Below are 24,220 nucleotides of genomic sequence, written 5' to 3'. Positions count from 1 at the left end.
ATGTGGAGCATATAGATAAGAGAAGCAAAACTTTTGATTATGGAGTAATGGCTAGTTCAAGTGATACAAATCTTCTTATTCTCGATTATTGTGAAACTATACAAGATATCATAAACGTAGGATTTAGGTAATTTGAATGTTCATTCTTGATGTGCAATGGTTGTTCCACGGGAACACTCACGGGAACACAGATTATGGAAGGAGGCCGGAAGCAATTAATGCGAGAGAGCGGGATTGTAGCCATGGGAACATAAAGACGCACATAATTTTTTTATATTTTTGTGCCGAAGTGCAATGTAAATTGTTTTAGGCCAATGTGGGTTCTAAAGAGTTCTAAGTGTATTAAGCAAGGCTCACTTATGGGGTTGTCCACCCATGTGTGAAAGAGGCCTAGGGTTAGGGTTAGTGACATCTCTATAAAAGAGATGTTAGCTAAAGAAAGAGTACATTTTTGGCCATTCTCATAAGCTATTGAGTGAAGCTCTTGAGCTCTCAAGCTATGGCAACTCTCTAACTCTCTCTCTATTGTACTCTAATGAGCATCAAGCTCCAATGAGTATAGCTCCACTTCTTTCTCTTAATCTCTTTTAGCATCATTGAAGTAGATTAATCTAAGATTAGTTGAATGCTTCTTTCTTTCTCTTGTGTATGCTGCATGCTTGTAGTGTGTGTGTGTAGTCTCCATTGATGCAAGCTCTTGCCCACTTCATTGGCAATGAGTTATTCATGGATAGACTCTCTCTATGAGCTTGCGGGTTTGTGAATGTTACATTCTATGCTTGCTTAAGCTTGTGGATTAGTAGATGCACGGTTATGGGTTTGCTGGCATTAGGGAAAGCTAAGATTTAATCAATATTTGAATGGGATTAAGAGATTGTCATGCATTGCTTGTTCTCTTGATTAGTATAGTGGATTTAAGGGATTGAGAGATTGATTGAGGTGTTGGATGGTTGAATCATCAAGTGGGGGTTCGTGTATGTGAGCTCTCCCTCATGGGATAAGCCTTCATACTCTAAAGGGATTTTTTTTCTAACACTACATACAATTGGATTAAGCTTGCTTGAATTTTTTAAATAAGGATTACACAAAAAATGATGGTTCTTTGGTGTATTGTTTTGCCTCTGATAAGGCTCAATTTTTGGTGGATTCATATTTGTGCTAACAATGGTGCTTCATTGGTGCTTGCCTTTTTCAAAACTTAGTTATCACCCATAAAAGTACCACTATAGTTGCATCGTACTATAGTGTAGTGAACCTTTAATTGATATTTTCTTAATCCATTTTATTTTGATTGATTATCTCCATCTAGTACAAAAATGAAAAATGTCTTGGAAGCAGTATTCTTTGACATCAACTAAGACACTTAATGCCTTCACATAAACACATTATAAGGGCCCTCTTATACATATGTAGGATGCTTACAATCATAAGTATGCATATACTCGGGTGTTGACACCATAAGATTAATGCTTGGTTTTTGATGGGCACTGCCTTGCTCGTTAGAAATCATAATTTTTGGGAGAAAAACGATAGTGTATTTTGTGATGTGCATATCATGATTTTTGGGAAAAAAAGATAGTGTATTTTGTGATGTGCATATGAAATTTAATTTGTCTACTAAAAACCATTGAGAAATTATAGGTAAAACATCTAACAAAAATCAAGCCTAATCATAAGTAAACTATAATGCCTTCACATAAAACAAGTAAAGACTCGATGCATACTTACGATATTAGATAATCACAAGTATGTATACTTAAAATCAAGCCTAATTATAAGTAGGCTATAATGCCTTCACATAAAACATGTAAAGACTCGATGCATACTTTGGATGTTAGATAATCACAAAGTATACATACATGCATACTTTGGATGCTGATCATAAATATACTATAAAACATGCAATATTTGACAACTAAAACAAGAACCAAAAGTTTTTCAATCAATGGATCACTTTTCAACTCATGACAGAAAACATCAGAAAATGTCAATATCCAAAAATATCAGTGTCCTTCCCATGATGCAACTCCCACCATGGGATGTTTATGCATGAGCTGGTGTGCACGATATGGGTTTATGCAGAACTAGAGGGCATGAAGTGAGGATCATGGACAACCAGGGCCATGTGCCGGCCCTCCGAGGACTACCGTGGTGCCCATAGCAGCATGAGTGGTAGTTTGTATATTGTAGCAGTCAGGGTCAGAAGTGACGAGCACGACATCACTTGCCCTTGCATCTGTGAGTATATTTGGTGAAGTCATCACCTGCAGGGAGTGGGCATAAGTAGCTGCAACATCCACACCCTCGCTAGGAAAGTTTCCATTGCCCATCTCAGTAGTAGTATGTACTCCTCCAACTTTCGAGTTGATCACCGATCCTCCAATACTAGCTGTGTCTGCATATTGTGCTAGATTTGTAAATAATTCTGATGGCCAATATCCCACATCAATTGTGCCATATGCTAGCCACCAATTATGAGTTACAAGATCCTACAAGCAACGTCAGCATAGGCATATATCACAATGAGTTATTAGTCAATGAGCTCAACATATCCAAATGTGTACTGTACATAAAAAAATGCATTATGGCTCAACATTTATCTCAAGGAGAATCCAATTTGATTGATTTATCAATAACCTCACCTGCCAAATACGAAAAGAGACATCAACTAGATGGCCTTTATCGGTAGAAGTAGGGAATATGGTTGCACCTATGGCAATTTGAAATGCCACATGGACGAAGCCTGGGCAGGTGAGATCAAAACATCCTGTGTTTACATAGAAGTCCTTCTGCATGCATGCGAAGTGAAACGAAACATGAGAAGGAAGCAATTCTTGTACATGAGGATTTTGAATCACTTGATCCCATCAAAGATTTATAACCCACCGTCTAGTAGGTGGAAAGGCGGGTGTAGTTATCGCCATAGAGTTCAGGGTTCACCTAACATGGAGAAGTATTAGAATAATGTCTTATAAGGACTGTTCCACAGCTTATTAGTACAGTAATTTTTAGATTTGATGTTAGATGTTTAGGGGATAAGAAATCACATTAGATGTTAATTAGGGACCCCCTGAAGGTCTCAATATGTATGCAAAGGTTTGAGGCTAGTGAGCTTACCGACCATCCAGTTTCGACCGTGTTGAGGGTGTTGTCTAAGGCGGATCCAGCAGTCAGCCACACGTCGACCGCGCTCATCTCAGAAGCTATATTCTCAACGTGAGGATTCCATATGCTGAGTGATGCGGAGGCTCCAAATATGGGTTGGCCGTGGGAATACACGGCCTTGGCAAACTGCAAATACATGTACTTCCTTTAAAAAAATTATGGGCTTAAGCTGGACTCAATCATTATCCTAATCGACTTGAAATTAATCAAGCACGAGATTTGATTATTTAACTGACCTCGATGTTTCCTGTAAAATCTCGTGAGAAGCGCTTCTGTTTACAATGCACGACTCTACGGGACTTGAGAATATACAGCAAAGAAGGTCTTCGTATTGCCACGGTTCCAATTGGACAGATGCCATTGAGATGCCAAAGCTGCGCACCCGCGATCAAAACTGGCGGATAATTATCCATCTCAGGATTGCGTTTAATTCCATCGGGAGTAGAGCTCGGGAATTCCTGTTAGTATGTGCAGCAATCTCTGTTAACCTAATAATATGTGGATTGCGTTTAATTGCATCGGGAGAAAAGCTCGGGAATTCCTGTTAGTGTATGCAATAATCTCTGTTAACCTAATAATACGTCGATATACTAAATCTTAAGGAGCTTTTAACAGTACGCATGATTGAATCTAAGGTGCTTAGCTAGCTAAAAAGAGAGAGAATAATTGACCTGGATAGTATGGTTTCTTAACAACGGGTGATCTAACGCAGGCTGCTTCTCCCGCAACACGCAATCAATGATGTCTCCATCGGGACTCTGTAGGGTTCACAAGACAACATAACATGCATCGACGTTTATATGATCAATAAACGCACCGAATCAAAGTAATTGATGATTTGATCTATATTAATTACTGCATTGACCTAATTAATGAGATAATTTCGTCCACCTGGATGCTCCGAACCGATGGTTTGATAAGCTCGCGGAGTTGCAGATGCGCTTTGGCGACATCCTCCCTGGTGTACCCACTTAGCGAGTCTCTTACTTGATCGGCTGTAAGACTTCTTCCTCGCACAACATGCACGAAGAAACTAGACAATACTAAAATGCTCAAGAGGACGTCGCTGGCCGATAGATGTCTGTCATTGCGCCCTCGCAAAGTCATCATCACCACCGTCATATTATTGTGCAGTGTCTATAATATAAACCTTGCCTTATTCTCATCACCACCGTCATACTATTGTCCAGAAACCTTGTAAAGATTCGGACTGCGCGTAGTCGGTACTACTAACTATCGGCATCCATTGGGAGAAATCTTAGGGCCTTTACACTATGGAAATGTTTTCCCCGCCCCCCCGCAAAAAAAAGACCTCGAGGGTACTGAGTCTCCCTTGTCCATCCCTGAGCCCTACGGTGAAATACACATTAAATGGTGTTTTTTTTTTTGAAGGGGCTTAGCATAAATTTCGGTGTGCTCATTCTAGATTTTGTGGGGTGTAAGGCATGGTGGGGGAAAATTTTTGCACTAGTGTTGGCTCTTGAAAATTTTCAAGCCCACAAAAATATTGTAAACCATATTGGTTTACAAAAAATTAGTGTCTCGTGGTATACTAATGATTAATGTGCACCTACACACTATTGGTTAATAATATGGTCCCAAATAAGAATAGAGCCTTATGCATAGCACTCATCTAGACTAACCATCGGGCTATCCCCCAATCACTGCCAAGCCTTGAAAACAATACAATTCCAAGACCACAAGGACATTATAAACCATGGTTTATAGAAAAGTAGTGAATATAGATTTGGTCTTGCAACATTTGCACATGTGGGCTCGGTGCTACTAGCCAACAGCCTTTGGCCATATAGACTATTCAAATTAGGTTTTCCTACTAGGACCTAGACAAAAGTTCTTTCTTCAAAACACCCGATAAATTATACTACACATAACTTGCATCCACTTATCATAACTTGACCATATTCAAGTTGATTTGCGTATAAACATGACCATATTCTGATGAGTTCTGAGCAAGTTATTGTCATTCCACTCAATTTGAGTATAAACATGACCATATTCCGATGAGTTTTGCGCAAGTTATGGCTATTTTAAGTTTTGGGCCTGGGGGATTGACAAGTCAGTACCACCATTATGGGTGCCCTGTCGAGTTTGTGGAGGCCCCTAGGCCCAAAACCTAAATTGGCCATAACTTGCTGAAAACTCATCCTGAATATGGTCATGTTTATACTAAAATCAAATGAAACATGTCCAATGACCTTATAAGCTCGCCATAAAAGATCATCAAAAAATAAAACCCTTATTTAATCATGAGGGGCTACACTCGATAGAGGGGGTAATTTTTCTTATTTAATCATGAAGAGCTACACTCGATAGAGGGGGCAATATTTTTTTAAATAAGGGGGGAGATGCTACTAAGATTTTGTAGGAAATTTCTTGGTAAAAGAATTGGGAGAATAAATCACCACAACCACCAAGCCTAGAGAGTCCACCTAGAAGGTAACCAAACTTGCCAACCAAGAGAACCAAGAGCACCAATTACAAGGCAATGGAATCCCAAGAAGTATCCAAAAATCAAGGCCATGATAGTGCACAAGCCAAGGGGAGCTGGTAGCACATGTATGTGCACACAATGCCTAAGAGGCCCACATGTATACCATCATGAAGTGTGGAGAGGAACACCCTCCCTCTCTCTTAGGGCCTTTACACTATATAAATGTCCCCCCGCCCAACCTCGAGGGTACTCTTGTCCATCCCTGAGCCCTCACGGTGAAATACACATTAAATGGTGTTTTTTTTAAAAAAGGGGCTTAGCATAAATGTCGGTGTGCTCATTCTAGATTTTGTGTGGGGGATGTTGCCAAGTGCACAAACGGTATACCAAAATCTATATTGAACAATGAAAATGTGCTCGCCTACATTGAAGAATGGTTAATGATATATTGGACATTTGTTCACATTTTTTCTTAGTGATGGGAGAACACTTTTTGCACTAGTGTTGGCTCTTGAAAATTCTCAAGCCCACAAAAATATTGTAAACCATATTGGTTTACAAAAAATTAGTGTCTCGTGGTATACTAATGATTAATGTGTACCTACACTCTATTGGTTAATAATATGGTCCCAAATAAGAATAGAGCCTTATGCATAGCACTCATCTAAACTAACCATCGGGCTATCCCCCAATCACTGCCAAGCCTTGAAAACAATACAATTCCAAGCCCACAAGGATATTATTACAGAAAAGTAGTGACTTGTGGTATACTAATGATTAATGTGCGCGACCTACACACTTATATGGCCCCAAATAGGAATTAAGCCTCACATAAAGCAATCATCTACACTAACCATTATGCTATCCCCCAATCGCCCAAGCCTTGAAAACAATATAGATTTGGTCTTGCGACATTTACACATGCGGGCTCGATGCTACTAGCCAATAGCCTTTGGCCATATAGACTATTCAAATTAGGTTTCCCTACTAGGACCTAGACAAAAGTTCTTTCTTTAAAACACCCGATAAATTATACTACACATAACTTGCATCCAAATATTTTTATAACATACTTTCATACTTATCATAACTTGACCATATTCAAGTTGATTTGCGTATAAACATGACCATATTCTGATGAGTTTTGAGCAAGTTATTGCCATCCCACTCAATTTGAGTATAAACATGACCATATTCTGATGAGTTTTGAGCAAGTTATGGCTATTTTAAGTTTTGGGCTTGGGGGCTTGACAAGTCAGTGTACCACCATAATGGGTGCCTTGTCAGGTTTGTGGAGGCCCCTAGGCCCAAAACCTAAATTGGCCATACTTGATGAAAACTCATCCTGAATATGGTCATGTTTATACTAAAATCAAATGAAACATGTCCAATGACCTTATAAGCTCACCATAAAAGATCATCAAAAAATAAAACTCTTATTTAATCATGAGGGGCTACACTCGATAGAGGGGGTAATTTTTCTTATTTAATCATGAAGAGCTACAGTCGATAGAGGGGGCAATATTTTTTTAAATAAGGGGGGAGATGCTACTAAGATTTTGTGGGAAATTTCTTGGTAAAAGAATTGGGAGAATAAATCACCACAACCACCAAGCCTAGAGAGTCCACCTAGAAGGTAACCAAACTTGCCAACTAAGAGAACCAAGAGCACCAATTACAAGGCAATGGAATCCCAAGAAGCATCCAAAAATCAAGGCCATGATAGTGCACAAGCCAAGGGGAGCTGGTAGCACATGTATGTGTACAGAATGTCTAAGAGGCCCACATGTCTACCATCATGAAGTATGGAGAGGAACACCCTCCCTCTCTCTTAGGAGTTGAAGGTAGAATGTTTTCCAGTTTTTTATGTGTAGTGGTTTTGGGAGTTGTGTCGAAAGTATGTGTGATAATAAAGGACATGGGAACCTTAAGCTAACAGGGGCATTTTCCATGTTGGGAGAAAAAGGGAAAAATGTGGGTTTCTTGTGAAGTATAGAAACTTAAACGCACACACCATATGATGAATATCATAGCTAGAAGAATGATTTTTTGACCCTGTCTTTTGGGGATTACCATGGGACTTTGAAGGAACATATGAAATGTTTATTTAACTAAAAATTTACACAGATCAAGCTATAAAATTAGAGATTAGGAAGGGTCCAATCATGCTACACTGAGATAATTATTGAAGCTATATCTTTTGACTTATCTTGCATGTTGAGAGGAGATTTCTTTTAAGAGTGATTAAGCACATAAGAAGTATGATTCTAGGAGCTTAAATTGAACAAGGTTTAAGCCTTGCATGTTGAGAGGAGATTTCTTTTAAGAGTGATTAAGCACATAAGTATGATTCTAGGAGCTTAAATTGAACAAGGTTTAAGCCTTCATAAGGATTAGTGAAGGATCATTCAAACTTTACTTGCATGTAAATGAAAGAGGGAATTTAGAGGACATATTTATAGTTCTAGGAAACATTATGAGTATCCGTTCTTGGGATATTTAAAGGATTGTAAATGCTATAAAAACTTCATAATAACTAGAATTAAGTATTGGAATTAAAGTGAACCTTGTGAACCTAGTCAAGTGGGATCAAGAAAGCTTAGAATGTAATATCAAGTCCTTAAAGTTATATGCTTGGTGAAGTTATATTATGGAAGTGGATTTAAAGACCCAGAGCAAGGCAAGCCCTAAGTAAAAGAGGGGGACTAAAGAGTATCCGAACATGATGAGTTGCCCTAGTGACATGATGTGTGGGATGAAATTCCATACATATGAACAAGAGTGTGCACCACTCCAAATCCATGATAATGAGGAAAATCAAAGTCCGTCTTTACTCATGAGAGGAGATTACCCTAAAAGATAACGTAAGCTAAACCAAGAAGAGCTTGAAGGTTAGGGAATAGAGTTCTTATATTTGGAAGGAAAAGGACAAGAAGAATTCAAAGCTAGAATGAACTAGCCACTATGCATATGGAAGGAAATTGGCTTGGTTTGACAAAATTCATTGCGTTATTGGACTAGAGACGTACATGTCCTTTGATTATTTTGATATTTTTTAATGGGGTTTTCTTAGTATGATATAAACTTATATGAAGCATTGTAATTGCATCTAAAAATCTCTATGCGGTCAGCTTGCATATTGTTAATCCACTATGGTGGTTAATGAGCTCTCTACTATGGTAGAACACATGCTTCTATGGAAGCCCACTTTGCAGAGTGAGATAGGTTACCATTATGATGGGAGACCTAGGTGAGAACTGCAGGACTCACTGGTCCTAAGTGTACTAACACACATTTAAGATCTACAACTTCTTAGCTCTCCATTGCATGGAGTTTTTGGTTGTCTGGAGCTCAAGGGTGGTCGAGCGAATTTAGCTCTTGTAGAGAATGAACTTGTCTTCTATAAAAAACCATGTGATAATGGATGCATTTAAGAATGAGAAGTATGTCTTGTGTATGATTTGAATCATTTCACTTTTATGGTTTAAAGTTGTTGTTTTATATCACGATGATGCTATATGATGTTGCTAGATGATGACGGCATGTTTTATTTTGATCTTTATGTGGAGATTGCACATGGTCTTGTGTATGAAGAGGCTTCAAATTTATTGAAACCTTTTCTTATTTAGTTTTTCTTTATTTCTTCTCTAACTAAGGTTAGATGCAGTTTCCATAAACAAGTAAATTGGAGCCTCACAACACCAAGAATCATGGTATATATCTCATGGTTTCTTAGCCAAATAGATCCTCATATGCCTTGACTTTGTCACAAAAAAAATTATAAGCAAGTAGTTGAACAGGTTCCATAACAAAATGGGATCACTCATAAGATGAATGAATTATTACAAGAAATGGTAAACAAGTTATGTATCTTAAATCCTTCTAAAAAATGAAAAAAGTGGATTAATAGGTACAAAGGAGGATAAGTGGAAAGAACAAATGCTAGAAGAAGTTTCATAGGGATCTTCCATACCCACTAGAGCTCGCACTTCTCCTCAATAATATATCACTTAGGTGGCTAGAAGATACTCTTAGGCAATCAAGGGATAATGGTAAAGGATTCAATGAGAGAGAGATGGAGTTTGCCAAAGGATGCAATTGGCATGTAAGCAAGTACATGTCCCATTTGAAGAAATGTTTTGTTGTTCTTGGCATATTAATAATAGCTTTTCTTAACATATTAATGATAGTAAAATTGCTATAGTATCGTTAAATTTAAGCATTATGGCCGCATGGTCATCACTTTCATGTGGAGCATATAGATAAGAGAAGCAAAACTTTTGATTATGGAGTAATGGCTAGTTCAAGTGATACAAATCTTCTTATTCTCGATTATTGTGAAACTATACAAGATATCATAAACGTAGGATTTAGGTAATTTGAATGTTCATTCTTGATGTGCAATGGTTGTTCCACGGGAACACTCACGGGAACACAGATTATGGAAGGAGGCCGGAAGCAATTAATGCGAGAGAGCGGGATTGTAGCCATGGGAACATAAAGACGCACATAATTTTTTTATATTTTTGTGCCGAAGTGCAATGTAAATTGTTTTAGGCCAATGTGGGTTCTAAAGAGTTCTAAGTGTATTAAGCAAGGCTCACTTATGGGGTTGTCCACCCATGTGTGAAAGAGGCCTAGGGTTAGGGTTAGTGACATCTCTATAAAAGAGATGTTAGCTAAAGAAAGAGTACATTTTTGGCCATTCTCATAAGCTATTGAGTGAAGCTCTTGAGCTCTCAAGCTATGGCAACTCTCTAACTCTCTCTCTATTGTACTCTAATGAGCATCAAGCTCCAATGAGTATAGCTCCACTTCTTTCTCTTAATCTCTTTTAGCATCATTGAAGTAGATTAATCTAAGATTAGTTGAATGCTTCTTTCTTTCTCTTGTGTATGCTGCATGCTTGTAGTGTGTGTGTGTAGTCTCCATTGATGCAAGCTCTTGCCCACTTCATTGGCAATGAGTTATTCATGGATAGACTCTCTCTATGAGCTTGCGGGTTTGTGAATGTTACATTCTATGCTTGCTTAAGCTTGTGGATTAGTAGATGCACGGTTATGGGTTTGCTGGCATTAGGGAAAGCTAAGATTTAATCAATATTTGAATGGGATTAAGAGATTGTCATGCATTGCTTGTTCTCTTGATTAGTATAGTGGATTTAAGGGATTGAGAGATTGATTGAGGTGTTGGATGGTTGAATCGTCAAGTGGGGGTTCGTGTATGTGAGCTCTCCCTCATGGGATAAGCCTTCATACTCTAAAGGGATTTTTTTTCTAACACTACATACAATTGGATTAAGCTTGCTTGAATTTTTTAAATAAGGATTACACAAAAAATGATGGTTCTTTGGTGTATTGTTTTGCCTCTGATAAGGCTCAATTTTTGGTGGATTCATATTTGTGCTAACAATGGTGCTTCATTGGTGCTTGCCTTTTTCAAAACTTAGTTATCACCCATAAAAGTACCACTATAGTTGCATCGTACTATAGTGTAGTGAACCTTTAATTGATATTTTCTTAATCCATTTTATTTTGATTGATTATCTCCATCTAGTACAAAAATGAAAAATGTCTTGGAAGCAGTATTCTTTGACATCAACTAAGACACTTAATGCCTTCACATAAACACATTATAAGGGCCCTCTTATACATATGTAGGATGCTTACAATCATAAGTATGCATATACTCGGGTGTTGACACCATAAGATTAATGCTTGGTTTTTGATGGGCACTGCCTTGCTCGTTAGAAATCATAATTTTTGGGAGAAAAACGATAGTGTATTTTGTGATGTGCATATCATGATTTTTGGGAAAAAAAGATAGTGTATTTTGTGATGTGCATATGAAATTTAATTTGTCTACTAAAAACCATTGAGAAATTATAGGTAAAACATCTAACAAAAATCAAGCCTAATCATAAGTAAACTATAATGCCTTCACATAAAACAAGTAAAGACTCGATGCATACTTACGATATTAGATAATCACAAGTATGTATACTTAAAATCAAGCCTAATTATAAGTAGGCTATAATGCCTTCACATAAAACATGTAAAGACTCGATGCATACTTTGGATGTTAGATAATCACAAAGTATACATACATGCATACTTTGGATGCTGATCATAAATATACTATAAAACATGCAATATTTGACAACTAAAACAAGAACCAAAAGTTTTTCAATCAATGGATCACTTTTCAACTCATGACAGAAAACATCAGAAAATGTCAATATCCAAAAATATCAGTGTCCTTCCCATGATGCAACTCCCACCATGGGATGTTTATGCATGAGCTGGTGTGCACGATATGGGTTTATGCAGAACTAGAGGGCATGAAGTGAGGATCATGGACAACCAGGGCCATGTGCCGGCCCTCCGAGGACTACCGTGGTGCCCATAGCAGCATGAGTGGTAGTTTGTATATTGTAGCAGTCAGGGTCAGAAGTGACGAGCACGACATCACTTGCCCTTGCATCTGTGAGTATATTTGGTGAAGTCATCACCTGCAGGGAGTGGGCATAAGTAGCTGCAACATCCACACCCTCGCTAGGAAAGTTTCCATTGCCCATCTCAGTAGTAGTATGTACTCCTCCAACTTTCGAGTTGATCACCGATCCTCCAATACTAGCTGTGTCTGCATATTGTGCTAGATTTGTAAATAATTCTGATGGCCAATATCCCACATCAATTGTGCCATATGCTAGCCACCAATTATGAGTTACAAGATCCTACAAGCAACGTCAGCATAGGCATATATCACAATGAGTTATTAGTCAATGAGCTCAACATATCCAAATGTGTACTGTACATAAAAAAATGCATTATGGCTCAACATTTATCTCAAGGAGAATCCAATTTGATTGATTTATCAATAACCTCACCTGCCAAATACGAAAAGAGACATCAACTAGATGGCCTTTATCGGTAGAAGTAGGGAATATGGTTGCACCTATGGCAATTTGAAATGCCACATGGACGAAGCCTGGGCAGGTGAGATCAAAACATCCTGTGTCTACATAGAAGTCCTTCTGCATGCATGCGAAGTGAAACGAAACATGAGAAGGAAGCAATTCTTGTACATGAGGATTTTGAATCACTTGATCCCATCAAAGATTTATAACCCACCGTCTAGTAGGTGGAAAGGCGGGTGTAGTTATCGCCATAGAGTTCAGGGTTCACCTAACATGGAGAAGTGTTAGAATAATGTCTTATAAGGACTGTTCCACAGCTTATTAGTACAGTAATTTTTAGATTTGATGTTAGATGTTTAGGGGATAAGAAATCACATTAGATGTTAATTAGGGACCCCCTGAAGGTCTCAATATGTATGCAAAGGTTTGAGGCTAGTGAGCTTACCGACCATCCAGTTTCGACCGTGTTGAGGGTGTTGTCTAAGGCGGATCCAGCAGTCAGCCACACGTCGACCGCGCTCATCTCAGAAGCTATATTCTCAACGTGAGGATTCCATATGCTGAGTGATGCGGAGGCTCCAAATATGGGTTGGCCGTGGGAATACACGGCCTTGGCAAACTGCAAATACATGTACTTCCTTTAAAAAAATTATGGGCTTAAGCTGGACTCAATCATTATCCTAATCGACTTGAAATTAATCAAGCACGAGATTTGATTATTTAACTGACCTCGATGTTTCCTGTAAAATCTCGTGAGAAGCGCTTCTGTTTACAATGCACGACTCTACGGGACTTGAGAATATACAGCAAAGAAGGTCTTCGTATTGCCACGGTTCCAATTGGACAGATGCCATTGAGATGCCAAAGCTGCGCACCCGCGATCAAAACTGGCGGATAATTATCCATCTCAGGATTGCGTTTAATTCCATCGGGAGTAGAGCTCGGGAATTCCTGTTAGTATGTGCAGCAATCTCTGTTAACCTAATAATATGTGGATTGCGTTTAATTGCATCGGGAGAAAAGCTCGGGAATTCCTGTTAGTGTATGCAATAATCTCTGTTAACCTAATAATACGTCGATATACTAAATCTTAAGGAGCTTTTAACAGTACGCATGATTGAATCTAAGGTGCTTAGCTAGCTAAAAAGAGAGAGAATAACTGACCTGGATAGTATGGTTTCTTAACAACGGGTGATCTAACGCAGGCTGCTTCTCCCGCAACACGCAATCAATGATGTCTCCATCGGGACTCTGTAGGGTTCACAAGACAACATAACATGCATCGACGTTTATATGATCAATAAACGCACCGAATCAAAGTAATTGATGATTTGATCTATATTAATTACTGCATTGACCTAATTAATGAGATAATTTCGTCCACCTGGATGCTCCGAACCGATGGTTTGATAAGCTCGCGGAGTTGCAGATGCGCTTTGGCGACATCCTCCCTGGTGTACCCACTTAGCGAGTCTCTTACTTGATCGGCTGTAAGACTTCTTCCTCGCACAACGTGCACGAAGAAACTAGACAATACTAAAATGCTCAAGAGGACGTCGCTGGCCGATAGATGTCTGTCATTGCGCCCTCGCAAAGTCATCATCACCACCGTCATATTATTGTGCAGTGTCTATAATATAAACCTTGCCTTATTCTCATCACCACCGTCATACTATTGTCCAGAAACCTTGTAAAGATTCGGACTGCGCGTAGTCGGTACTACTAACTATCGGCATCCATTGGGAGAAATCTTAGGGCCTTTACACTATGGAAATGTTTTCCCCGCCCCCCCGCAAAAAAAAGACCTCGAGGGTACTGAGTCTCCCTTGTCCATCCCTGAGCCCTACGGTGAAATACACATTAAATGGTGTTTTTTTTTTTGAAGGGGCTTAGCATAAATTTCGGTGTGCTCATTCTAGATTTTGTGGGGTGTAAGGCATGGTGGGGGAAAATTTTTGCACTAGTGTTGGCTCTTGAAAATTTTCAAGCCCACAAAAATATTGTAAACCATATTGGTTTACAAAAAATTAGTGTCTCGTGGTATACTAATGATTAATGTGCACCTACACACTATTGGTTAATAATATGGTCCCAAATAAGAATAGAGCCTTATGCATAGCACTCATCTAGACTAACCATCGGGCTATCCCCCAATCACTGCCAAGCCTTGAAAACAATACAATTCCAAGACCACAAGGACATTATAAACCATGGTTTATAGAAAAGTAGTGAATATAGATTTGGTCTTGCAACATTTGCACATGTGGGCTCGGTGCTACTAGCCAACAGCCTTTGGCCATATAGACTATTCAAATTAGGTTTTCCTACTAGGACCTAGACAAAAGTTCTTTCTTCAAAACACCCGATAAATTATACTACACATAACTTGCATCCACTTATCATAACTTGACCATATTCAAGTTGATTTGCGTATAAACATGACCATATTCTGATGAGTTCTGAGCAAGTTATTGTCATTCCACTCAATTTGAGTATAAACATGACCATATTCCGATGAGTTTTGCGCAAGTTATGGCTATTTTAAGTTTTGGGCCTGGGGGATTGACAAGTCAGTACCACCATTATGGGTGCCCTGTCGAGTTTGTGGAGGCCCCTAGGCCCAAAACCTAAATTGGCCATAACTTGCTGAAAACTCATCCTGAATATGGTCATGTTTATACTAAAATCAAATGAAACATGTCCAATGACCTTATAAGCTCGCCATAAAAGATCATCAAAAAATAAAACCCTTATTTAATCATGAGGGGCTACACTCGATAGAGGGGGTAATTTTTCTTATTTAATCATGAAGAGCTACACTCGATAGAGGGGGCAATATTTTTTTAAATAAGGGGGGAGATGCTACTAAGATTTTGTAGGAAATTTCTTGGTAAAAGAATTGGGAGAATAAATCACCACAACCACCAAGCCTAGAGAGTCCACCTAGAAGGTAACCAAACTTGCCAACCAAGAGAACCAAGAGCACCAATTACAAGGCAATGGAATCCCAAGAAGTATCCAAAAATCAAGGCCATGATAGTGCACAAGCCAAGGGGAGCTGGTAGCACATGTATGTGCACACAATGCCTAAGAGGCCCACATGTATACCATCATGAAGTGTGGAGAGGAACACCCTCCCTCTCTCTTAGGGCCTTTACACTATATAAATGTCCCCCCGCCCAACCTCGAGGGTACTCTTGTCCATCCCTGAGCCCTCACGGTGAAATACACATTAAATGGTGTTTTTTTTAAAAAAGGGGCTTAGCATAAATGTCGGTGTGCTCATTCTAGATTTTGTGTGGGGGATGTTGCCAAGTGCACAAACGGTATACCAAAATCTATATTGAACAATGAAAATGTGCTCGCCTACATTGAAGAATGGTTAATGATATATTGGACATTTGTTCACATTTTTTCTTAGTGATGGGAGAACACTTTTTGCACTAGTGTTGGCTCTTGAAAATTCTCAAGCCCACAAAAATATTGTAAACCATATTGGTTTACAAAAAATTAGTGTCTCGTGGTATACTAATGATTAATGTGTACCTACACTCTATTGGTTAATAATATGGTCCCAAATAAGAATAGAGCCTTATGCATAGCACTCATCTAAACTAACCATCGGGCTATCCCCCAATCACTGCCAAGCCTTGAAAACAATACAATTCCAAGACCACAAGGACATTATAAACCATGGTTTATAGAAAAGTAGTGACTTGTGGTATACTAATGATTAATGTGCATGACCTACACACTATTAGTCTAATTATATGGCCCCAAATAGGAATTAAGCCTCACAGAAAGCAATCATCTACACTAACCATTACGCTATCCCCCAATCGCCCAAGCCTTGAAAACAATATAGATTTGGTCTTGCAACATTTGCACATGTGGGCTCGGTGCTACTAGCCAACAGCCTTTGGCCATATAGACTATTCAAATTAGGTTTTCCTACTAGGACCTAGACAAAAGTTCTTTCTTCAAAACACCCGATAAATTATACTACACATAACTTGCATCCAAATATTTTTATAACATACTTATCATAACTTGACCATATTCAAGTTGATTTGCGTATAAACATGACCATATTCTGATGAGTTCTGAGCAAGTTATTGTCATTCCACTCAATTTGAGTATAAACATGACCATATTCCGATGAGTTTTGCGCAAGTTATGGCTATTTTAAGTTTTGGGCCTGGGGGATTGACAAGTCAGTACCACCATTATGGGTGCCCTGTCGAGTTTGTGGAGGCCCCTAGGCCCAAAACCTAAATTGGCCATAACTTGCTGAAAACTCATCCTGAATATGGTCATGTTTATACTAAAATCAAATGAAACATGTCCAATGACCTTATAAGCTCGCCATAAAAGATCATCAAAAAATAAAACCCTTATTTAATCATGAGGGGCTACACTCGATAGAGGGGGTAATTTTTCTTATTTAATCATGAAGAGCTACACTCGATAGAGGGGGCAATATTTTTTTAAATAAGGGGGGAGATGCTACTAAGATTTTGTAGGAAATTTCTTGGTAAAAGAATTGGGAGAATAAATCACCACAACCACCAAGCCTAGAGAGTCCACCTAGAAGGTAACCAAACTTGCCAACCAAGAGAACCAAGAGCACCAATTACAAGGCAATGGAATCCCAAGAAGTATCCAAAAATCAAGGCCATGATAGTGCACAAGCCAAGGGGAGCTGGTAGCACATGTATGTGCACACAATGCCTAAGAGGCCCACATGTATACCATCATGAAGTGTGGAGAGGAACACCCTCCCTCTCTCTTAGGGCCTTTACACTATATAAATGTCCCCCCGCCCAACCTCGAGGGTACTCTTGTCCATCCCTGAGCCCTCACGGTGAAATACACATTAAATGGTGTTTTTTTAAAAAAAGGGGCTTAGCATAAATGTCGGTGTGCTCATTCTAGATTTTGTGTGGGGGATGTTGCCAAGTGCACAAACGGTATACCAAAATCTATATTGAACAATGAAAATGTGCTCGCCTACATTGAAGAATGGTTAATGATATATTGGACATTTGTTCACATTTTTTCTTAGTGATGGGAGAACACTTTTTGCACTAGTGTTGGCTCTTGAAAATTCTCAAGCCCACAAAAATATTGTAAACCATATTGGTTTACAAAAAATTAGTGTCTCGTGGTATACTAATGATTAATGTGTACCTACACTCTATTGGTTAATAATATGGTCCCAAATAAGAATAGAGCCTTATGCATAGCACTCATCTAAACTAACCATCGGGCTATCCCCCAATCACTGCCAAGCCTTGAAAACAATACAATTCCAAGACCACAAGGACATTATAAACCATGGTTTATAGAAAAGTAGTGACTTGTGGTATACTAATGATTAATGTGCATGACCTACACACTATTAGTCTAATTATATGGCCCCAAATAGGAATTAAGCCTCACAGAAAGCAATCATCTACACTAACCATTACGCTATCCCCCAATCGCCCAAGCCTTGAAAACAATATAGATTTGGTCTTGCAACATTTGCACATGTGGGCTCGGTGCTACTAGCCAACAGCCTTTGGCCATATAGACTATTCAAATTAGGTTTTCCTACTAGGACCTAGACAAAAGTTCTTTCTTCAAAACACCCGATAAATTATACTACACATAACTTGCATCCAAATATTTTTATAACATACTTATCATAACTTGACCATATTCAAGTTGATTTGCGTATAAACATGACCATATTCTGATGAGTTCTGAGCAAGTTATTGTCATTCCACTCAATTTGAGTATAAACATGACCATATTCCGATGAGTTTTGCGCAAGTTATGGCTATTTTAAGTTTTGGGCCTGGGGGATTGACAAGTCAGTACCACCATTATGGGTGCCCTGTCGAGTTTGTGGAGGCCCCTAGGCCCAAAACCTAAATTGGCCATAACTTGCTGAAAACTCATCCTGAATATGGTCATGTTTATACTAAAATCAAATGAAACATGTCCAATGACCTTATAAGCTCGCCATAAAAGATCATCAAAAAATAAAACCCTTATTTAATCATGAGGGGCTACACTCGATAGAGGGGGTAATTTTTCTTATTTAATCATGAAGAGCTACACTCGATAGAGGGGGCAATATTTTTTTAAATAAGGGGGGAGATGCTACTAAGATTTTGTAGGAAATTTCTTGGTAAAAGAATTGGGAGAATAAATCACCACAACCACCAAGCCTAGAGAGTCCACCTAGAAGGTAACCAAACTTGCCAACCAAGAGAACCAAGAGCACCAATTACAAGGCAATGGAATCCCAAGAAGTATCCAAAAATCAAGGCCATGATAGTGCACAAGCCAAGGGGAGCTGGTAGCACATGTATGTGCACACAATGCCTAAGAGGCCCACATGTATACCATCATGAAGTGTGGAGAGGAACACCCTCCCTCTCTCTTAGGGCCTTTACACTATATAAATGTCCCCCCGCCCAACCTCGAGGGTACTCTTGTCCATCCCTGAGCCCTCACGGTGAAATACACATTAAATGGTGTTTTTTTTAAAAAAGGGGCTTAGCATAAATGTCGGTGTGCTCATTCTAGATTTTGTGTGGGGGATGTTGCCAAGTGCACAAACGGTATACCAAAATCTATATTGAACAATGAAAATGTGCTCGCCTACATTGAAGAATGGTTAATGATATATTGGACATTTGTTCACATTTTTTCTTAGTGATGGGAGAACACTTTTTGCACTAGTGTTGGCTCTTGAAAATTCTCAAGCCCACAAAAATATTGTAAACCATATTGGTTTACAAAAAATTAGTGTCTCGTGGTATACTAATGATTAATGTGTACCTACACTCTATTGGTTAATAATATGGTCCCAAATAAGAATAGAGCCTTATGCATAGCACTCATCTAAACTAACCATTGGGCTATCCCCCAATCACTGCCAAGCCTTGAAAACAATACAATTCCAAGCCCACAAGGATATTATTACAGAAAAGTAGTGACTTGTGGTATACTAATGATTAATGTGCGCGACCTACACACTTATATGGCCCCAAATAGGAATTAAGCCTCACATAAAGCAATCATCTACACTAACCATTATGCTATCCCCCAATCGCCCAAGCCTTGAAAACAATATAGATTTGGTCTTGCGACATTTACACATGCGGGCTCGATGCTACTAGCCAATAGCCTTTGGCCATATAGACTATTCAAATTAGGTTTCCCTACTAGGACCTAGACAAAAGTTCTTTCTTTAAAACACCCGATAAATTATACTACACATAACTTGCATCCAAATATTTTTATAACATACTTTCATACTTATCATAACTTGACCATATTCAAGTTGATTTGCGTATAAACATGACCATATTCTGATGAGTTTTGAGCAAGTTTTTGCCATCCCACTCAATTTGAGTATAAACATGACCATATTCTGATGAGTTTTGAGCAAGTTATGGCTATTTTAAGTTTTGGGCTTGGGGGCTTGACAAGTCAGTGTACCACCATAATGGGTGCCTTGTCAGGTTTGTGGAGGCCCCTAGGCCCAAAACCTAAATTGGCCATACTTGATGAAAACTCATCCTGAATATGGTCATGTTTATACTAAAATCAAATGAAACATGTCCAATGACCTTATAAGCTCACCATAAAAGATCATCAAAAAATAAAACTCTTATTTAATCATGAGGGGCTACACTCGATAGAGGGGGTAATTTTTCTTATTTAATCATGAAGAGCTACAGTCGATAGAGGGGGCAATATTTTTTTAAATAAGGGGGGAGATGCTACTAAGATTTTGTGGGAAATTTCTTGGTAAAAGAATTGGGAGAATAAATCACCACAACCACCAAGCCTAGAGAGTCCACCTAGAAGGTAACCAAACTTGCCAACTAAGAGAACCAAGAGCACCAATTACAAGGCAATGGAATCCCAAGAAGCATCCAAAAATAAGGGCCATGATAGTGCACAAGCCAAGGGGAGCTGGTAGCACATGTATGTGTACAGAATGTCTAAGAGGCCCACATGTCTACCATCATGAAGTATGGAGAGGAACACCCTCCCTCTCTCTTAGGAGTTGAAGGTAGAATGTTTTCCAGTTTTTTATGTGTAGTGGTTTTGGGAGTTGTGTCGAAAGTATGTGTGATAATAAAGGACATGGGAACCTTAAGCTAACAGGGGCATTTTCCATGTTGGGAGAAAAAGGGAAAAATGTGGGTCTCTTGTGAAGTATAGAAACTTAAACGCACACACCATATGATGAATATCATAGCTAGAAGAATGATTTTTTGACCCTGTCTTTTGGGGATTACCATGGGACTTTGAAGGAACATATGAAATGTTTATTTAACTAAAAATTTACACAGATCAAGCTATAAAATTAGAGATTAGGAAGGGTCCAATCATGCTACACTGAGATAATTATTGAAGCTATATCTTTTGACTTATCTTGCATGTTGAGAGGAGATTTCTTTTAAGAGTGATTAAGCACATAAGAAGTATGATTCTAGGAGCTTAAATTGAACAAGGTTTAAGCCTTGCATGTTGAGAGGAGATTTCTTTTAAGAGTGATTAAGCACATAAGTATGATTCTAGGAGCTTAAATTGAACAAGGTTTAAGCCTTCATAAGGATTAGTGAAGGATCATTCAAACTTTACTTGCATGTAAATGAAAGAGGGAATTTAGAGGACATATTTATAGTTCTAGGAAACATTATGAGTATCCGTTCTTGGGATATTTAAAGGATTGATAAGGGGATGCATTTATGAATTCAAGGGACTTGTAAATGCTATAAAAACTTCATAATAACTAGAATTAAGTATTGGAATTAAAGTGAACCTTGTGAACCTAGTCAAGTGGGATCAAGAAAGCTTAGAATGTAATATCAAGTCCTTAAAGTTATATGCTTGGTGAAGTTATATTATGGAAGTGGATTTAAAGACCCAGAGCAAGGCAAGCCCTAAGTAAAAGAGGGGGACTAAAGAGTATCCGAACATGATGAGTTGCCCTAGTGACATGATGTGTGGGATGAAATTCCATACATATGAACAAGAGTGTGCACCACTCCAAATCCATGATAATGAGGAAAATCAAAGTCCATCTTTACTCATGAGAGGAGATTACCCTAAAAGATAACGTAAGCTAAACCAAGAAGAGCTTGAAGGTTAGGGAATAGAGTTCTTATATTTGGAAGGAAAAGGACAAGAAGAATTCAAAGCTAGAATGAACTAGCCACTATGCATATGGAAGGAAATTGGCTTGGTTTGACAAAATTCATTGCGTTATTGGACTAGAGACGTACATGTCCTTTGATTATTTTGATATTTTTTAATGGGGTTTTCTTAGTATGATATAAACTTATATGAAGCATTGTAATTGCATCTAAAAATCTCTATGCGGTCAGCTTGCATATTGTTAATCCACTATGGTGGTTAATTCTACTATGGTAGAACACATGCTTCTATGGAAGCCCACTTTGCAGAGTGAGATAGGTTACCATTATGATGGGAGACCTAGGTGAGAACTGCAGGACTCACTGGTCCTAAGTGTACTAACACACACTTAAGATCTACAACTTCTTAGCTCTCCATTGCATGGAGTTTTTGGTTGTCTGGAGCTCAAGGGTGGTCGAGCGAATTTAGCTCTTGTAGAGAATGAACTTGTCTTCTATAAAAAACCATGTGATAATGGATGCATTTAAGAATGAGAAGTATGTCTTGTGTATGATTTGAATCATTTCACTTTTATGGTTTAAAGTTGTTGTTTTATATCACGATGATGCTATATGATGTTGCTAGATGATGACGGCATGTTTTATTTTGATCTTTATGTGGAGATTGCACATGGTCTTGTGTATGAAGAGGCTTCAAATTTATTGAAACCTTTTCTTATTTAGTTTTTCTTTATTTCTTCTCTAACTAAGGTTAGATGCAGTTTCCATAAACAAGTAAATTGGAGCCTCACAACACCAAGAATCATGGTATATATCTCATGGTTTCTTAGCCAAATAGATCCTCATATGCCTTGACTTTGTCACAAAAAAGATTATAAGCAAGTAGTTGAACAGGTTCCATAACAAAATGGGATCACTCATAAGATGAATGAATTATTACAAGAAATGGTAAACAAGTTATGTATCTTAAATCCTTCTAAAAAATGAAAAAAGTGGATTAATAGGTACAAAGGAGGATAAGTGGAAAGAACAAATGCTAGAAGAAGTTTCATAGGGATCTTCCATACCCACTAGAGCTCGCACTTCTCCTCAATAATATATCACTTAGGTGGCTAGAAGATACTCTTAGGCAATCAAGGGATAATGGTAAAGGATTCAATGAGAGAGAGATGGAGTTTGCCAAAGGATGCAATTGGCATGTAAGCAAGTACATGTCCCATTTGAAGAAATGTTTTGTTGTTCTTGGCATATTAATAATAGCTTTTCTTAACATATTAATGATAGTAAAATTGCTATAGTATCGTTAAATTTAAGCATTATGGCCGCATGGTCATCACTTTCATGTGGAGCATATAGATAAGAGAAGCAAAACTTTTGATTATGGAGTAATGGCTAGTTCAAGTGATACAAATCTTCTTATTCTCGATTATTGTGAAACTATACAAGATATCATAAACGTAGGATTTAGGTAATTTGAATGTTCATTCTTGATGTGCAATGGTTGTTCCACGGGAACACTCACGGGAACACAGATTATGGAAGGAGGCCGGAAGCAATTAATGCGAGAGAGCGGGATTGTAGCCATGGGAACATAAAGACGCACATAATTTTTTTATATTTTTGTGCCGAAGTGCAATGTAAATTGTTTTAGGCCAATGTGGGTTCTAAAGAGTTCTAAGTGTATTAAGCAAGGCTCACTTATGGGGTTGTCCACCCATGTGTGAAAGAGGCCTAGGGTTAGGGTTAGTGACATCTCTATAAAAGAGATGTTAGCTAAAGAAAGAGTACATTTTTGGCCATTCTCATAAGCTATTGAGTGAAGCTCTTGAGCTCTCAAGCTATGGCAACTCTCTAACTCTCTCTCTATTGTACTCTAATGAGCATCAAGCTCCAATGAGTATAGCTCCACTTCTTTCTCTTAATCTCTTTTAGCATCATTGAAGTAGATTAATCTAAGATTAGTTGAATGCTTCTTTCTTTCTCTTGTGTATGCTGCATGCTTGTAGTGTGTGTGTGTAGTCTCCATTGATGCAAGCTCTTGCCCACTTCATTGGCAATGAGTTATTCATGGATAGACTCTCTCTATGAGCTTGCGGGTTTGTGAATGTTACATTCTATGCTTGCTTAAGCTTGTGGATTAGTAGATGCACGGTTATGGGTTTGCTGGCATTAGGGAAAGCTAAGATTTAATCAATATTTGAATGGGATTAAGAGATTGTCATGCATTGCTTGTTCTCTTGATTAGTATAGTGGATTTAAGGGATTGAGAGATTGATTGAGGTGTTGGATGGTTGAATCGTCAAGTGGGGGTTCGTGTATGTGAGCTCTCCCTCATGGGATAAGCCTTCATACTCTAAAGGGATTTTTTTTCTAACACTACATACAATTGGATTAAGCTTGCTTGAATTTTTTAAATAAGGATTACACAAAAAATGATGGTTCTTTGGTGTATTGTTTTGCCTCTGATAAGGCTCAATTTTTGGTGGATTCATATTTGTGCTAACAATGGTGCTTCAT

General features: G+C 38.4%; 2 protein-coding genes across 2 annotated transcripts; both read right to left on the bottom strand.

The window, feature by feature from the left end:
* Window positions 1-2,105: 2,105 nt before the first annotated feature.
* Window positions 2,106-4,287, bottom strand: LOC147637761 (protein neprosin-like). Its single transcript, XM_086799042.1, has 6 exons — window positions 4,057-4,287; window positions 3,837-3,923; window positions 3,402-3,623; window positions 3,118-3,291; window positions 2,643-2,789; window positions 2,106-2,489 (listed from the first exon to the last, which is right to left on the bottom strand). The coding sequence occupies exons 1-6, from the start codon at window positions 4,285-4,287 to the stop codon at window positions 2,106-2,108; spliced, it is 1,245 nt and encodes a 414-aa protein (XP_086655168.1).
* A 7,682-nt stretch (window positions 4,288-11,969) lies between these two features.
* LOC147637760 (protein neprosin-like) lies at window positions 11,970-14,151 on the bottom strand. The gene is made up of 6 exons (XM_086799041.1): window positions 13,921-14,151; window positions 13,701-13,787; window positions 13,266-13,487; window positions 12,982-13,155; window positions 12,507-12,653; window positions 11,970-12,353 (listed from the first exon to the last, which is right to left on the bottom strand). The coding sequence occupies exons 1-6, from the start codon at window positions 14,149-14,151 to the stop codon at window positions 11,970-11,972; spliced, it is 1,245 nt and encodes a 414-aa protein (XP_086655167.1).
* Between the last annotated feature and the right edge of the window lie 10,069 nt (window positions 14,152-24,220).

This window comes from Cibotium barometz, chromosome 6, assembly GCF_041138505.1.
Source record: "Cibotium barometz isolate CiBa-2024 chromosome 6, ASM4113850v1, whole genome shotgun sequence".
In the NCBI taxonomy this organism is placed as follows: Eukaryota; Viridiplantae; Streptophyta; class Polypodiopsida; order Cyatheales; family Cibotiaceae; genus Cibotium; species Cibotium barometz.
Note: the sequence above shows the minus strand (reverse complement) of the source record. Positions and strands in the feature narration are given on the sequence as shown.

Excerpts from the sequence above, each read along its gene's own strand:
- LOC147637761 (XM_086799042.1), bottom strand. The coding sequence starts at position 4,287 with ATGACGGTGGTGATGATGACTTTGCGAGGGCGCAATGACAGACATCTA. Across the intron at positions 2,790-3,117 it reads CGGTCGAAACTGGATGGTCG|AAGGACTTCTATGTAAACAC; the intron begins GTAAGCTCACTA and ends GCATGCATGCAG. Across the intron at positions 2,490-2,642 it reads TCTCTTTTCGTATTTGGCAG|GATCTTGTAACTCATAATTG; the intron begins GTGAGGTTATTG and ends CGTTGCTTGTAG.
- LOC147637760 (XM_086799041.1), bottom strand. The coding sequence starts at position 14,151 with ATGACGGTGGTGATGATGACTTTGCGAGGGCGCAATGACAGACATCTA. Across the intron at positions 13,488-13,700 it reads TAAGAAACCATACTATCCAG|GAATTCCCGAGCTCTACTCC; the intron begins GTCAGTTATTCT and ends ACATACTAACAG. Across the intron at positions 12,354-12,506 it reads TCTCTTTTCGTATTTGGCAG|GATCTTGTAACTCATAATTG; the intron begins GTGAGGTTATTG and ends CGTTGCTTGTAG.